At 30.4% G+C, this 18,163-nt stretch overlaps 1 protein-coding gene across 1 annotated transcript in view; it reads right to left on the bottom strand.

Moving 5' to 3' along the window:
• Positions 1–1,779: 1,779 nt before the first annotated feature.
• The window catches only part of LOC113386619 (tolloid-like protein 1), a 35,198-nt gene continuing 18,814 nt past the window's right edge, over positions 1,780–18,163 (bottom strand). The window contains exons 3-21 of the mRNA XM_026624387.1: positions 17,773–18,118; positions 17,472–17,655; positions 15,476–15,882; positions 15,086–15,401; positions 11,523–11,701; positions 10,863–11,099; positions 8,826–9,030; positions 8,422–8,570; positions 8,222–8,343; positions 8,005–8,144; positions 7,479–7,581; positions 7,272–7,374; positions 5,913–6,085; positions 4,971–5,154; positions 4,732–4,903; positions 4,445–4,559; positions 4,076–4,256; positions 2,254–2,507; positions 1,780–2,133 (exon numbers count right to left, since the gene is read on the bottom strand). Coding sequence (XP_026480172.1) covers positions 1,780–2,133; positions 2,254–2,507; positions 4,076–4,256; positions 4,445–4,559; positions 4,732–4,903; positions 4,971–5,154; positions 5,913–6,085; positions 7,272–7,374; positions 7,479–7,581; positions 8,005–8,144; positions 8,222–8,343; positions 8,422–8,570; positions 8,826–9,030; positions 10,863–11,099; positions 11,523–11,701; positions 15,086–15,401; positions 15,476–15,882; positions 17,472–17,655; positions 17,773–18,118 — 3,924 coding nt within the window. The remainder of the gene's footprint in view (positions 2,134–2,253; positions 2,508–4,075; positions 4,257–4,444; positions 4,560–4,731; positions 4,904–4,970; positions 5,155–5,912; positions 6,086–7,271; positions 7,375–7,478; positions 7,582–8,004; positions 8,145–8,221; positions 8,344–8,421; positions 8,571–8,825; positions 9,031–10,862; positions 11,100–11,522; positions 11,702–15,085; positions 15,402–15,475; positions 15,883–17,471; positions 17,656–17,772; positions 18,119–18,163) is intronic.

Raw genomic sequence — 18,163 nt, 5'->3', positions numbered from 1 at the left:
AAAATAGACTAAAATATACATTTAAAACATATTTGGCACATATTATTAAATTATAAAAATTTATATTACAATTATATTACTAACTAGGAGATTTGTTATGATATCGGTTATTACTGTACATCTAAAAACGTTTAAAATGATAAAAGATTATTTATACTTTTCTATACATACATTCATTTCGTTTGTTTATTAATTGTTTATAAAATCACACACTAATAAAAATAAAACAAAACTAACAAAATAATAAAAATTATGAGTCACAAAATTAAATATTTGTTTAAACAAACATTTAAATTCGTAATTGTGGTAAAATATGTAACAAGGTTCAAACATTTTTTTGATAATAATTGTATATAATTGTGGTTATTTAATGAATTTGTGGCACAAGTTTTTAGACTCTTGTCGAAGCCAATTTTTATTAAATAACAGAAATTTTCATCACCTTACTCACGTTTAAAAAATAACAATTATCCAAAATAATCCAACTAATGTCTAATTAACTTATTGCTAAAATTTATAAAGGGTATGACTAACGTTTCCTTTTTTTATTTTTACTATTACAGGATTTTACTCTCAAATAAAACGTAAGGAAAAAATCGAAAAAATATTCAGTAGTTTGTAAAGCATTTTCAACAAAAAAAGTTATTTGGTGGACCTTATATCAATTCCAAAAAAAACCTTATAGTTAGCCTTTACTGTTTTTTTGGAAAATTAACAATTCAATAATTAAATAAAAATGCAATTTACTGCACTTTTTGCTAATCAACTAATCAGCTTTTGGAAAACGTTCAAAACTGATAGTGAAAACAATGATGACGATACAAATTTGAAATTTTTGTTTAAAAAATAATTTTTCTTTAACAAATATTCAAAGTATTTTGCAATAATTGCACTTGATGTTAGAAACTGACAATGAGAGGCCAATTCTGCGATAAAATAAACTTTTACGGGTCTATCTTCGTATGAATTGGTAGTAAAAAATTGGTAGTCATAAGTGCAACTTGCTGAAGCCCCATTGATAACACATGGTTGAAGTTAGGTTTTATGTGTAAAACGCCTGATACATAGCTTTTTAACAGTTTGATTCTATCAACTCATATGAACATAGACCCACGACATAACATTTTTATTAGGAGAATTAGCTTCTCTATTATTATTGGTGTACATAATTTTGTAAAAATTAATTTAAATTAAATTACTTATAACGTTTATTTATAACTATATTATTTTCTACTAAGATTAATATTATATGTATATAAATTTATACTCAATATGGCTTGATAAAATTTTATGGTGATAAAAAAATTGTGGATGACCTAACTAAATGACTGTGAGATATGGCCCTATACAATTAATATAATTTTTTTATTTATTATGCCTAATAGAATTACAAGTTTTCTATTGAAATAAAAATTGTTGGGCTTTGGGGGTTGGAAACACAGAGGAAATGTGCTTTTACCCTGATTTAGTGTTTTCCGCACTCGACAGAGGGCCTATGTACCTAAATTCATCGCCTTTTCCAAAAAACTGATTCTCTAATTACAATATGAATATTTATATTCTCATTTCATTTATTCAAATTAATTAATTTTATTTTTGCTATGTTATATATTTGCTTATCTTGGAATCAAACCTAGGAGTTAATTTTCGTGGTGCCCTCTATAGAGAGCGGAAGCAATTAAAATGGTTGTTTCGGCAAAGCACCTGTGTTTGCGATCTAGAAACCTGTCTAAATCATTTCTTAATATATTAAAATTATACCATACTATTTCTACCTATCTACTTATGAATACCAGCACTATTTTTCCTCAAGTCCTTTCTATGATCCATCAAAGGTAACGAAATAGGGGGCCACTTTGAGTCTAATCCATCTAAATCTTCGTTAGTTTCATCTTCATCCTCGTCTTCAGATTCAGATGTATCATCTGGTTCTTCAATATTGATTGTATGATGATTGTTGTTAACGTTGATATTTTCATTGTAACTTCTTGATGTTGCATATTCGTCGGTGAAAATTCCACCGACCGGTTCAACTGCAACGTAGGATGCTGAGAAACCTTTGAGAACCATTGTGTCGTCTGTATGGAAACGAATTAGGAGGGCTTCGTTTCCTGAAATTATTTCTGATGGAGTCTGTAAAAAAAAAAAAATAGGAAAATATGAAATGAAAATTTGAAGTTATTTGAACATTCCAACGGGTATTTTTACCCGCCCCGCTTATATTGTGTTAAACTTTCATTTATCATCGCTTACCGTTTTGCCGCAGAATTTTCCAAATGATGATGCAGCATTATCGTCCAATCCATTAAAGACTTCAACAAAGTCATAAGCACATTGGCGTTCGTCTTCCAAATCGAAACGTAGGAAATTTAGTTGCACACTTTTGCCGATAGGTGCTTCTAGAGTCCATTCGCAATCTGCTCTATTTGCGTAGTCGTGGTCACCGTATTTGGCGTGAGAGTAAAGATGTTTTACTTCAGATGTCACTTGTAAATGGCCGCCGCAAGCTGGAAATATAATTTTTTTATTATTAATTTTTAGAAGCGAAAAAAGCCGTTTTTTTTGTAATTAGCAGAAAAATGTAAAAATTTTCGTCCACGTTTTAAGCATAATATTGAACCGATTTTAAAAATTCAAAAACTGTTTGAAAGATTGGGAATTGCAATGATTAGTTTTTGGGGAAGGTGGGGCTGCCCTTTTTCTTGTATTTAACTGTTGAATTTTTTTGACGATATTTAGGAAACTTTATTGACGATATATATCATGGTCTTCTAGAACATACTAAAATATTAAAGACTTACAACAAATTTTAAATTTTTTTAACTTCCCGAAGGAGAAGTTTATGTTTTCATCAAAAAATTCTATTCGCAAATTTTGTTTCAAGTGATTCTTAATCGATTGAGACCAAATTTGAAAAAAGTTCATTCAATTTTATTTTAATAAAGAATGACATGAATGCTATAGCATTCAGTTTTGAAGCCAACTATTTTGTATTTAAATTTGAGAGAAGTTTGTTTTCTGCAAAAAAATCGATTTGCTAATTTTGTTTTCTCGACGTTTCAAGTCATACTGAATCGATTGAGACCAAATTTGGAAAAAGTTCATTCATTTTTATTGTAATAAAAATGACATGAATGCTATAGCATTCAAATTTTGAAGTCAACTGTTTTTGAAATTAATTTTGAGAGAAGTTTGTTTTTGCCAAAGAATGCGTTCTGCTAATTTTAAGTTTTTTTCGACGTTTCAAGTAATTCTGAATCGAATGAGACCAAATTTGGATAAAGTATGTGTGTGTTTGTGTTTGTGTGTGTGTATATGTGTGTGTGTATGTGTGTGTGTGAACAGATTTTTTGCCGTGGATCGCCGTTTTCTCAAAAACGGCTGGACCGATTTAAGAAATTTAAAAGCCATTCGATGTATCTCGATGAGGACTAGCGTTTATCAATTTTGCAATATCAAAAATTTAAAAACTATTCGATGAAACTTTAAAAGAACTTGCGTTGGTTAGTTTTATGATACGATCGGCTGAGCCGTTTTTTCAAATTATCAGAAAATCGTAAAATTTCTCGTCCGCGTTATAGCCAAAAATATGAATCGATTTTGCAAAGTTGAAATATATTACTGGGAAATCGTGCTCTGTCGTGCTCATTAGTTTTGCAAAAAATTGTTGGTTATTAAAAAGAATATATTGACGATTTTAATGAATCTTTGTATGGGGATGGAGTACTTGATCTTTATGAACGTACTAAAATATTATAGTTCTACGAAAAGTGGTTTAATTATAAAAATTGATTTAAATTTGAAATATTCGGCCGCGCTTTTACAAAATACTTACTGTATGCATTTGGAACGTGTTTGATTTTCAATAATGTGTAATAACTTCTTTTGTTCAAAATTGAATAGTTTTCTTTGACAGTTCCTTACATTATAATGCTCTACAGCAACTCGCTGTATAGTAGTTATAAATTAATAATTATATTGATTTCTTACCGATTAAGTCGATTATTTACACAAGTTCATGCAACTTGCTTCAAGGCAAAATGCCACTTACTACTAGTCTAAATAAAATAATTACCTGTAGAATGCGTAGCAGAGAATCCAACCCTTTGAACAGACTGATCCGATTTAAACACCATGTACATTTGGTTTGAATTTGCTAACACAGCATGTGGTAATTTGGATCCACAAAATCTTCCTAAGGTTGTACTATCAGGTCCTGGACCATCATAGATGGCGACGTGATCGTATGCACATTCCTAGAAATAATCAAATTTGTAAAAAAAAAACAAATAGTTAGACTCTATTACTCTTTATTATTCTAGATCGAGTAGACGAGTACTTGAATTTTGTCTTTAGGATAACAAAATTATGGGTGGTCAATAACTTTATTATCCAAATGGTTAAAAATTCATAAAATAAGTCTGAAGAAATGAATTAGTGTTACCTGATGAGGTTCCAATTCGAATCGATTGAACAGCAATCTGATACGATGTCCTGGTGTAGTTGTGAAATGCCATACACAATCTTTTCGAGCTGGGTACAAGTCTGGATAATTTGGACTGAAATCGAAAATATTGTTATAATTTGTTCAAAATATAATAATCAATTGCACGGAATTAGTCAAAACGATTGCTTTCGCCAGATCAAATAATAATTGTTGCATTACATTTTTTTCTTTTACTGCCTGGTAGACAAATATCAATTACATTGGTTTCCATATTTTTTCCTCACCTATAAATGTTGCCTGTTGGTGCAGTAATTTCATATTTACAACCTCCTTCTTTGCAATCATGTCTATTATCATGAAGAGTAAATCCATTATGACAGGAGCAAACATAAGATCCTACTGTATTTCTACATTCGTGCTGACATCCTCCATTGTTGGTCGCACACTCATCTTTATCTAATTAAAAAAAATTTAATATAATAAAAACTCAAGGTAAAATGTATTTAGTCATTTATTATCTTACCTGTGAAGAAGACAGCAGCAAATCCTGATTTCTGCACACTATTGTCAGATGTGAATTCGATTCTCATTGCATTTTTTTCTGATGTCACCATTGGAGGCATCCGAGATCCGCAGAAAATTCCATGTTTTTTGTAGATGTCTTCACCCATTTTGCTATGTACAGTCAAACTGTCGTATTCGCATTCCTGGTAAAAAATAAATAAAAATATAACTGGAACTTTAATGAAAGACCACTTGGAAACTTTCCCATTAACTTTATTTGTATGATCTTTCCTACTAGACATTTTCATCTGGTTTAGATATAGAAAATATAAAATCGATTGAGGCAAAATAATAATCATATGTCCAATTTATATACTGCTTATTAGTTGAAGATGTATTTATTTTGTAATGAGAAATGAAATTGGAGAGAAAATTTTTTGAAAGAAATTCTTACATAAACTGTTTGTGGAAATATATATACGTTAAGTAGAACTGGAAGTCAAAGAGCTCAGTAAACTACGGGAAAAAATCGACAAAATTTCTCACATGGACAAATGGAATTTAAAGCAATTCTGCGATATTTTTTTTTGGAAAATTTACGTAATTTGAAAAATCTTGTTTATAAAATAAAATAAATTTGAACCTCAGGCCAGTGTGCCAGTGATTTGTAGAAAAGCCAATGGGTTAAGTCAAAATGGTAGAAGGTGATCAAAAATTTGGATCAAGATAAAAACGAAAGAAAATTGGGATAAAATATATATTTAAAAAAACTATTCTAAATTCGTTTAACTATATCAATGAATACAAATCGTTGGCTGCAATGCATACTAATGGTAAGCTGATTATTTTACTCAGGAACTTACTTCTAGTTGTTCCTCCCAGTAATATTTTTTTTTACAAAGTTTATTAGTATAAATGGGCAATAAATGTAATATTATATGTTATTTTTTTTATTATTTACCTGCTGGTATACATTATTTCCTTCCAAATCAAAATGCGTGAAATTCAAGGTAATCCTATATTGAGGTGGTGCTAAAATTTCCCAGGCACAACTTTTGCTCGATGGATACATTTCAGGGAAAGATGGTGACGTTATGGTGCCATTTGCCGAATCGAAAATTCCGCCACAAGCATCTGAAATAAATAATAATATTTAATTTGATACTAATTATTATCATGAATGTATTTTATGTGCATTGAGAATTTCGATAATCTGTATGTGAGTTGTCTAATACACTATTAAAAAATTTTGTTCCATTAATTTTGTGGACAAAAACCGACACAATTTATGTGCTTAAAATATGAATCTTTTTAAATTTAGGTATAACACATTTAAATTTACATATTAACGTGACATACTTATTAAAGTGAATCAAAGTGTCATATTTTCCATCGTGGTTCTGTTGAAAATATAAAATTACTCTCGAATTCTCGAGTATTAATTGTGTTATTTTTTAAAACATACTCATCTTATTAGCCTTTTTAAATCTAATTGTATTAATTCTAAACCTTCATTAATTATTATTATCTTGGAACTCTAAGTAATTTTTTCTTAATTAACTTCTTAACTCATTTTCTTATCTTTTAAATCTAATTGTATCAACTCTAAATTGTTCTAAAAAAAATTATTAAATATGTAGAGTTTATTTTGCGAAATTGCAATTGCAATTATAAAAGATTGTTAATATGTATATATATATATATATATATATATATATATATATATATTCTTATTTATATTTTTACTTCGCAATTTTAATTTTCCTTGATACTAATTTAACGCTCTCAAAGAAGGTCTGATTAATTAAAAACATTATATGGGTCAATTGCACAGTAACAGCCTCTAATTTAATTATAAAAAAAATATAATTAATCCGAAGAAATTCAACGCAAGAAATTCATTACGAACGCACTTTGCATTTAAAATTCATACACATTCATTAAAATGATTTTAATGAAATATTTGTTGGAGCATTTATAACATTTATAATAAAATAAATCCTCATAAAATAAACTTGATTTTTGATGGAAAGTTCCCCAATTTATAAAAAAAAATATTAAAAACAAATTTGTCATATAACGAGTAGTATATTCTACAAGCTCTTAAATAGTTAAATCAATTATAAGCAATTTTTTAATATAATAATCAAGTTCTTTATTTGGTGTTATTGAATTATATTAGTTTGTTTTACAGATCTATTAATATATTTCTTCTAAATATTTTATTTTCAAACCTTAGTAATTATTCTAAATTTGATGAAAATATGAACTCAAATATTATATTCCAACTCAGATTTTTTTTAAATAATTTTATAATTACCTTCACAAGTTTTACCATCAGAATGCAATTCAAAGCCAATATTGCAGGAACATTCATATGATCCTAAAGTATTTATACATTCATGTTGACAGCCATGGTCGACCTAGAAAAAAAATTTAGTAAATTTATTTAAAATTAATATTGATTAGTTTATTGAAATAATTTCAATCATATTTTTTTGAAGTAAAACTTTTTGATTTTATTTACCTGTTCACATTCATCGTACTCCTTCATGAAAATAGCTGAAAATCCTGCTTTTTGTACTGAACTGTCCGAAACGAATTTCACCAACAGTTTATTAGAAGTTGACCTGAAAGTAATTGAAAATTTTATTATTTAATCCGACTCACATCTTATATAATTCCAATTAAGTTGTTTATATTAATGAAAAATGTCGAAACACTTCTACCGTAGAAGTTTCAAAATTTACTAAGTCAACTCTTTTTACAAAATATACCTATAACTACTTATCACATTATTATCAAACAGTTATTTTTACCACTACTAATTTTTATAAATCAAATAATTTACTATCAAGCAACTAAAAACCAAACATTTGTCATGGTTTCTCCATAATAATGAGTAAAATGTTAAAATTTAGATCATTTGTCTATGTTTCTTCTTCTGAATTTAATAAGATATTTGTTAATTGTGGTGATTAATTTATGATATTCTAATATGTTTTATTCTATATAAATCTTTCAGCAGTGATATATTTCTTTTCATTATTTACCTAATATCTGGTGGTACACGATACCCACAAAAAACTCCAATAAGTCTACTATCCAAAGCATGTCCATCACGAACTTCTACATAATCGTATACACAATTGTCATGATTTTCTACTTCAAATGACTGGAATTTGAGAGCAACCTGAAAATCACATCAATATAATTAATATTGGATCAAAAATTGGGAGAAAATTAATTTTTCCTAAAATTACTACTTACTTGATAGTCTTCAGGAACTGTAAGTCTCCAAACGCATTCCTTACTTGGCTGATAATCTTCTGGGTAATTTGGAGATTCCAAATGACCACCGGCATCTAGGTCTAGTTCTCCACCACATAAAGCTGGATAAAGATAATAGAAATATAAATCCATCAATTTTTTTGCAAGAGTTTAAAATTTTTATTTTATGAATATTTTACCTTCATAACTGGCACTGAATCCTCGATGTCCATTCTGTTTTTGTGATGTTACATAAGTCACCAGCATTCTGCTTCCAGTTGACACAACTGCATCTGTAATTCTTCCACTCCCACAAAATCTTCCCAAAGGTGGTGACTTGTAATAGTAACTGAATAAAAGGAAAATCTCAATCAAAATCTCAATATTAATTGATAAACGTGTTTGTATGTGGAATCTAGAGTAAGTAGAACACGTTTTGGGAGTAAAATGATCATCATTATTATCTCGAAAGAAGCAAATGAAATATCTTATTTATACTATTTTAAAGTAAAATTGAATCTATTAATTCCGAAACTTTACAATGCAGGGCCAACTTATTATTGATGATTCTTACCACAAATGTCCTTTACTATTATTTACTTACCCGTCTCGTATTTCCAAATAATCAGTTCTGCAATTATCAGATTTGAATACATCCAAATCAGTAACATTCAGCACAATTCTTTCCCCATGAGTTGCAGTAATCCGCCACTCGCAGCGTTGCTGGTCAACTCCTGGTGGGTTCAGGTGAATTGGATAAGAAGGTGAAGTGAAAGCTGCAGTGTTTTCTTGCAAAGTCTGACCACAACCTGGAAATTAAAAAAAAAATAATAATATGAGAAAGAGTCGAGATAAAATAAGGTTCTGTAGAAAGCAATTAATGATTAATATTTAATGTGAGGAAGTTGAAATGGAGTTAGACGTTGAATTTTTGGACGCACATGGAAAATAAGATATGTAATCGGTTCAGTCGAATGTAGAAACTCTTAATATCAGTGATATCAATTTTTGGAATAGAATCTCTCCCAAAACCAAGAATATAAAATTGGAACAAGACAAATTTCCATTGGCACAATACGAATTTTCAAGTATAACAAAACTTGGACAAGGATATACATATTTCTTTGTTATATAAATTGGGATAGACAAGATTTTGAAGGTCAAAAGTATTAACCATTTTCACTCGGATGCCGCCGTTCCGGCGACAAAATGCATACAAATTTTGAAATGCCCGAGTGGAAAGGGTTAAAAGGGTTTTTGTTTTGTTTTTAACTTCGCGATAAGAACAGTTTGTTTTCTCGCAAATATTGGATTTACTAACTTTGTTTTTCCTGTATTCTCGACGTTTTCAGTCATTCTGAATCTGAATGCGACCAAATTTGGAAAAAGTATGTGTGTGAAAAAGAGTGAGAAAGATAGAGAGAGCAAGCGAAAAAGATATAGATAAAGAAAGAGAGTAAGCGAGAAAGATATAGATAAAGAAAGAGAGCAAGCGAGAAAGAGAGATTGAGAAAAGGATTAGGCGAGAAAGAGATAAATAGAGAATGGTAGAAAGCGAGAAAGAGATAGTTATATAAAGAGACTTCACAAGGGTAGAGAAGGAGATAGAGATACATAGAGACAAGGGGATGGAAAGAGATTTTTGACTTTTTATTGACGTTTTTTCAAAAACAGCTGTACCGATTTCATAAATTTAAATACCGTTTGATGTATCTTGATGAAGACTATTGTTGGTCAGTTCTGTGCGACGATCGGTTAAGCCGTTTTTTGTGATCAGTAAAATAATGTAAAAATTTTCACTATTTTGAATCGATTTTTGACTTTTTGCCGACATTTTTCTCAAAAACGGCTGTACCGATTTCATAAATTTAAAGGCCATTTGCTGTATCTCGACATAGATCATCGTTGATCAGCTTCGGGCGGCGATCAGTTAAGCCGTTTTTTGTGATCAGCAAATTGAATGTGAAAATTTTCCTCTGCGTTTTAAGCCACAATTTTGAATCGATTTCAAAAATTCAAAAACTGTTCGCAAGATATTGGTTGGGATTCGTGCTGATTAGTTTTTGGTGAAAATTGGTCGGGACGTTTCTTCGTAATTAAATATTGAAAATAAATTCTTTGATGAAACTTTGTGTTACGATGCGTTTTGTAGTCCAAAATAACATACTAAAATATTATAGGCCTATATTGAGCAGTTGAATTATAAAAATTATCAAATTATAGAATTGCGTCCATTTATCACGTGATTGATTAACAAAAATAAATTATAATGAAAAAAAGTTAATCACGTGATCGATTTTTGAGAATTTTTGGACCCTCCCATCCACGTGGTGATATTAAAAATTACGCCACCCCCCCTCTTTTCTACCAAACATCACGTGCATTTTCAGTTACGAAAAAAAAGTAAAATTGTTGATTTTTTTTTGAAAATGTTTGGATTTTTAGAAGAAAATTCAGGTAAAAAATAGATACACGTGATATCTTACTAGACCTCTCCCTTCCCCATGTGATATTTTGTGATTTTTTGTCAAACCGGCCCTCCCTTTATATAATATATACATATTTAGATTCCTAGATAATTTCATAAGTTCTGATCTGTAAAGTTTCCTAACTTTATTTCTGTATCTTTTATCATACTTACTTGGACATTTATAAAGCAAATTAGTCTGTGCAATATCTCCTTCGCTGAGTCTCAATCTTTGTCCAATTTCTGGTTTCTTCCTATTATTCAAAGCAGATTCAATAGGCAAAATAGTGTCCAAATAAGTTCCTTTAGAAAATGTATTTCTGGCATAGTGCATTATGGAATCATAATCGTAGGGAAGACCTAGAGAATTCACTTCTTCGTCTGTCAGTTTGTTGAAGTTGTATTCTTGACCTAGAAAGGAAAAATCAGATTACATTGAGAGGTATACTAATAAACTGCCTATTTATTTTGGGGTCGATATTTTTTTAAGACTAGATAAAGAATGCGTTGTTGAAATTTAAATAACAAAGGTAATGATATAGGCACTAAAAACTGGTATGCCCTTTGTAGTGTATATTTAGGAAACTGATATTGTACTTAATCCTATGAGAAAGGGTGCCGACACGTTTTGAACAGGAAAACCAAATCATAATAATTGCTTCATAATTTTAAAAGCACGTTTGAGATTGATATCTAAGTCTAGGATTAACATATTTAAACCAAGATTTCTCCAAAATTTTTCAAATCTATAAATGATTTAGTTGTTCAGATTTTAAGAGTTAAATTGCTGTATTACCAATCAGGATTTTTTTCAAATATTTCAATTTTATTTACCTGACATGATATTTTCTCTGACGATCTGGACATGATTTTCTCTATCAGGCCTGGTGTGTTCGTGCCAAAATCCAACAACATGGCCCAATTCATGGACAACTATACCAAATTTGTCGCAATTTTTACCAATGGAAATAGCTTGTGGTCCATTTCCGCGTTTTCCCACGAAGGAACAACATCTGCAAAAAATGAGGAATATAGATATAATGTTTTTATTACTTTTGTTTTTGATGGAGTATGTAGTTAGAGAGAAGTATAGTGATTTATTATTACAATTATGCAAATATTTTCGCGATCGACTTCATAGAATAAAAGTTTTGTGTTCTCGAAAACATCATAAAAATCAATCATTTTTCTCGATGTGAACGAACTATCATAACAACATATATAACAGATGTGGCCAAAGATTATAGAATACATAGTAAAATTGTAAATTTCAATTGATTTATAACTAGGTGTAAATGGCAATTTGCCTTAAGACGTTACATAATAGACCTAATCAATAAAAATTAAGAATTAGCTATTGAGATTAAATTTTCAACTGCTGATTCCTAAGATAAAGTTTTCGCTTTTACTAAAAATAAATCAAACTCTCATATATGAATGTAATTATATTAATCATAGTGCACAAACATGTCCTAAAAACACATCCTATTATCCCATTTTTTTTAAAAAAAAATTAATTCAACGACAGTTCGTAGAACTATAAAATGTTAGGATGTTCGTTTATTCCATAAATTATATCACTAGGTGCATTAAAAATTGTTGAAAAAAGAACTTCGTAATCCGTTCAGGATTTTTAGTCAAAACTTGGACGAAATATTTTCTGAGATTCCTGCTAGTTCTTAGAAACGAATAGGCCATGAAAAATTGATAAACGTGATTTCTTATCGAATTACATCGAATGCTCTTTAAATTTTTTAAATCGTTCAAGTCGTTTTTGAAAACCTTTGATACACACACACCCACATATACTTCACATGGGCCATGGTGACTTTATTATGTAATTTAGTTAAAAATGTATCTATATCTATCTATCTATTAATGTTGTCCACCATCCCTGCTCTATATCTATTTTAAGCTTCGAAAATACATTTATCTTCGCTTATCCTCATGGCAAAACTAAACTATGTGCTTTCCGATATGACTATGAAGGAGGAGAGTAAGAGAGTTGGAAGTTGGGAGTTGGGAGTTGGCGTAGTTTTCAACTTTTTGTTTACCTAGAAATCGCTCCGACACGTTTATAGGTCAATCGTCTCAGAGGCAACCAATTTCCTGAATGACTCGCCGGTATATGTGTTCTATGGGGTTGATGTATGGCCCCGTATTTCATACGCGACTGTGACATGTTGTTATTTGATTTCCATGAACGAGGGAAAAGCGTTTTATACGAGTGTTTTGTTTCTTAAATATATGGAAACCTTGTATTTATTATAATCCAATCCTTCGCTCTATATTTAAGGTGATCATATTTTTTTAAAATCTATACCGGGGCGGTAATTTTTAGCTATGGAAATCCGAGACGAGTCAAGGGGGGGGGGAGTTTGATGCAATAAAACTTAATAGTTTTAAAATAACAAATACTATTTATAGGCCAGTTATTATAGTAAGTTCACCTCGGAATTCGAGATACCCAGTTGTAAGTCTCTAAATACTTGTATATTGACACCCTAAAGTTATCTCAAAACCTATATATGGTATTGACACCCTACCATATGTAGGTTTTGGGACAACTTTAGGGTATCAATACAGCTGGGTATCTTTAATTCCGAGATTCTTACCTAATATAAGCTTAAATGACTGGACTACTAAGACTGCAATAAAAATCATTTTTTTATAAATGAATCAAATTTTTATTTAAATTCGATTTAAGTCAGCAATCCGGGACTAAAGATCTAAATAAGAGAGAAATATTACATTTATAAAAACCCGGGACGTATAGTCACCTTACTATATAGCACAAGTTATTGAAATCGAAAATGAGTTAATTTATGTCCTTATGGTTCATGACTTTTTTCATGATCATTTTCGTATTTTGAAAAATATATTAGACGTATATAATTTTTCGAGAATTTCGAATGATATAGAAAATAAAGAAACGTCGAGAGGTTTTTTTTTCAAAACACTGAAGAGCTAATTAAAATTTTGATGATAAAGTTTAACTTCGTGGAAGTTACATATTTTGTCTTAATGAACATCTCGACATCATTGAGATTTATTTATTAATTTCCTTAGGGTAAGTTATAGTAAACGCAAAAAAATCGAAAATGAAAATCTTTGCATATCTTTAAGGTTCAAAGTTTTCTAAACATTTTGGCATCACTCAGAAAAATGAATTTGTTTGTGTATGTATGTATGTATGTATGTATGTATATGCGGATACAAAATATCGTCTACGATTTTGAGAGCACAATTTAAAAAGCATTCGTTACCTATTGACGAAAAAACGTGCTTTATAGTTTTTTTTGCAAAGGTAGGTCCAACCGTTTCGAAAAACGTGACAAAATCGCAATTCAGTTTTTGAGAGAACGGATAATCCGATTTGAATAATTCAAAAATCATTTTACTTGTATTGATGGAATGAAAAATTGATTGAACCTTATGGAAAGCAGTCCCAGCAGTTTCGGAGATCTGGAGAAAAAACCATTTGCCGGTCAAATAATGATTATTAAACATATGCACATCAATTGATCAGATATTTTATAGAGATGTTAATAATAAGTACAAACTTTATTCACATATCTATGGTTTCCCTGTTTATCCGTTAGAACTCAACTCGGCGCTTACGCGCTTCGATAATTCAATACTAAAGCAATCATGCAGCGCGATTGCTGCAAAATTGAGTTCAAAATTTTCCAAAAATTTCAAGATGTAAAAAAAATTCGTTTTTTTTTTTCAAATTTGAAAATCACAAAATTTTCAAATAATTTTAAGGTTTTTTTTTTAATTTTAATTTTTCATATGGACAAAGCCATGCATCACTAGTTATAAAAGTATTTATACCATGTTCGTATTTATTATGGCAAAAAATAATTTCCTAGTATTATTTTACGATTTATTTTGCAAATATGCCAATGGCAATTTATAACTCAATTTTTCATATTTATCCCGAATATCCCATATCTCATTTTCCATCAACGTCGATTCCAGTATAATCAGTGTACAGATATTCTGACAGCTCATTCATTTAGATTTCCATATCAATTAATCCAAATGCATCATGTACGGACAGATATTTCACATTGCACATTGCACATTGCACATTTGCAATGGGGAATATACATGCAAACTGATTTAGTTAGCATTTATGGGTAGGATAGTGCGCACGCCACTGGAATTGAACGGAGAAATTATGACACGTGTGTCAGATTAATTTGTTATGCTACTTGGTTTGTAGAATTAGTAGATTGTCAAGGGATATATATGGGGTTTATCGTGATTATTTTATTTTTGTGTTTAGTTTATATTCAAACTAAACTGGATGAATTTTCCATGTCATCGTGGCAAATAGCCGAATTGTAAACAAAATTGAAATATACTAATATACAATATAATTTACTTACCCGCATGGTCGTTCAGTGAACAAAATAAAATTAGGATGCTCCACAGGATTTCTCTCCACGAATTTAACGCAAGTAAAATTTTCCCAATGTCTCATGGCCTGTTTAAATAACGCCTTGTGTTGACCACTAAAATTTCCATCGATTTCATAGGGAATTACACCATTGTCCCAAACTCTTTCCTTTCGGGCAGTTGCAGCCCTTGTGGCCCTTCTGTGCTCTTGTTGATAGTCTTGGTGGTGACCAGTGGGTTGCTCCTCGAAGAGTATTTCGTCTTCTAAGAAGTGGTTTCGGGAGGAACGTTGGGAAGATCCGGAATCTTAAAAAATATTTTGCCATTACTGAAAATGCACAATAATATTGTTACGCTAATTACGTTAATATTTTACATACCTTTAGTGTTTTGATAAAACGGTTGATCCTGAAACAAAATTTCATCCTCCAGTTGCTTCTGAACTTTTTGTTTATTCTCAGTTCCCAAATCTTCAACTTTCTTCTGCAAATCTTCAGACTTTGGCACAATTTTCCTATTTTTATTCTTCTTCCTCTTACCAACTTTTGTCTTCACCGATATTACGTAATCTTCACCTAAAAGTGGGTCCTCGTTCTTATGTTTTTTGCCTTTGGATGTTTTAAGTTCCTGTTTATATGATGGTGTCACCCCTAATTTTTTGGAGTGGTTTTTATGATTTTTTCGCAAATTTTTGCGTCTTGGAATTGGTCTGGTTTCTGAAATTACGATGTCGCCTTCTATGATAAGTGGTTCGGTGGCTGATTCTTCTTTTTTTGGTTTGCGGTCACTAAAAAGAAGATTAATTTTTTATTTGTGTATTTAGAGTCCAAATCTGGGATAAAATAGAAACGATCTGTTACGGGTCTAGAATTGTATGAGATTGTCAAAAAAGCTATGTATTTGCTGTACCATCAGGCGTTTTACACATAAAACCTAACTTCACGTTTGTGTTATCAATAACACATCTGAGAGATGCACTTGTGATAAAATTGTTATTGGGCGTGTGTGCGTTTTGTAGCTTCGGTTTGATGTTATTCATATACTTAGTAGAAGAATGTAATGTTAAAATTATATTCAGGTTGCTGGTTGTTAAGTCATACCACCAAATAAAATGCTTTTATATTTAAATAAATGTAAATAAATTCAAAGATTTTTTTAGCGTATATTGAATCTTCATTTAGTTGGCTTAAAATTAAGAATTTCTGACAATGAAACATTATTATTGAAATAGGGTTTTTAAGTCAAAAATGTGCTTTCGGTATTGTTAAGACGCCTAGTTGCTTTGATCAGGTTTAGGTCCATTAATCACATGAGGTTTTTAGGGGAAGGGGGGGTTTGACAAAAAATCACAAAATATCACATGGGGGCGAGAGGGGTACAGTAAAATATCACGTGTATTTATTTTTTACCTGAATTGTTTTAAAAAAATCCAAGCATTTTCAAAAAAATCATAATATTTACAATCATTCTAGTAACTAAAAATACACGTAATATTTGATGGGGGAGGAGGGGTAATTTTAAATAGTGCCATGTATCATCCATGCAGAGGCGGGGTACAAAAATCCTCAAAAAATCGATCACGTGATTAATAGACGCCCCCTCAGTTACTTGTTACCAAGTCAAATATAATTATCAAAATAATACAAAAAATAATATAATAATTTTAAACGTAACAAATGTACTCAAAATAAAATTTTTGGGTGTTAAGATTGGAGATAGGACTATTCATAAAATAGCAGTAAAGAAGTCTTAAAATTTATTAAATCGATACTAGTAAGAAATTTTGCGCAGGTACGAATTAAGGTACAAGATTCTTGATGGTTGATCAAAATTACTGACATGACCTGAACTACCATTTGAATATACTTAAGCGATTGTCCAATAATATAATAACAAAGTAATAAAAATAAACATTAGTGAGAAAAAATGTTACATTCTTGTCCTAATAGGCTTACAGCTCAGTTAAAATTACTAATAAGAACTTTCGAATTATTTCTAAATCTACTCAAATAAAATTAAAGGTACCATTTGTTGCAACTTAAAATTATGAAATAAAATATAACTTTGGTACGATTTAGGCAGTGGTACGACTTAAATAATAATTTTTACCCTTATTCTACGTGAAAAAAATAATATAATGTAGGCCTTACTTTATAACGTATGTGTTTTCAATGCACATCAGAAAGATGCAATAATGATAACTTAAGATGCTTTTTTATAGTTTGTTACTACCAACTCATACGAAGATAGACCCATAACATAACATTTCTTTTTTATCCAATATTTGATTCCTTAGCTTATACATCATCAAATTATATCAAGATATTTAATTTTATTCCACCTACTAGATTACTGAGACGAAAAAATTTGTCTAACCTTCTTCTCGTACCATGACGTCTTTTCCTAGGTTGATTTTCATTTGAAGAAGCTGTCAATACACCAGGTCTTTCTAAAGGTCCTGTGTCACTAAACCTTCTTGGTTCAGTTGTTCTAGGAATAGTTTCTGTCGTAGGTTGGATGATGATTTCACGTTTTTGTTGAAGATTTCCATTGGCATCACCTGGAATGGATAAATTAATTCATACATTTGCTTTAAACTGAATAAAGACAATTACAGAACATTCATATGCTCCTTAATTGAAAAAACAACGAGGAAATGATTTTTTACTCTACTTACCAGTAATTTCTCTACTATTACTCTGAACTTTCCCAATTTTTTCGGCAGGTTCCACATCTCGTCCCCTGGTTCCAACAATCAGATCCAAATTTTGCAACTTCAAAAGATTAGCCTTGCTCATGTTAATTGCCAGAACACCATTTTGTTCAAGAGCACTGGAATCATTTATAGTTTTGCCCTCGATTTCTGAAGGAGGTTTAGTTGATGACTGCTGATTTGTTGATTTTGTGGAAGACGTCAGTCGATTATTTTTAGAGGAAGTTGTGTACGAATTGGCAACGTAGATTTCTGCATTGTTGAATCCGTGAATTGTTTTGTAAGGACGGATGTTAATTGCCTTAGATTCCTGAAAAGATAAAGGACAAAGGTAAAATGAGTTTGGATTTGTAGT

The sequence above is a fragment of the Ctenocephalides felis genome, unplaced genomic scaffold, assembly GCF_003426905.1.
Source record: "Ctenocephalides felis isolate EL2017-DRISC unplaced genomic scaffold, ASM342690v1 CF-g0.4_SCAFFOLD_03571, whole genome shotgun sequence".
NCBI lineage: Eukaryota > Metazoa > Arthropoda > Insecta > Siphonaptera > Pulicidae > Ctenocephalides > Ctenocephalides felis.
This window is presented reverse-complemented; position numbering and strand designations above follow the sequence as displayed.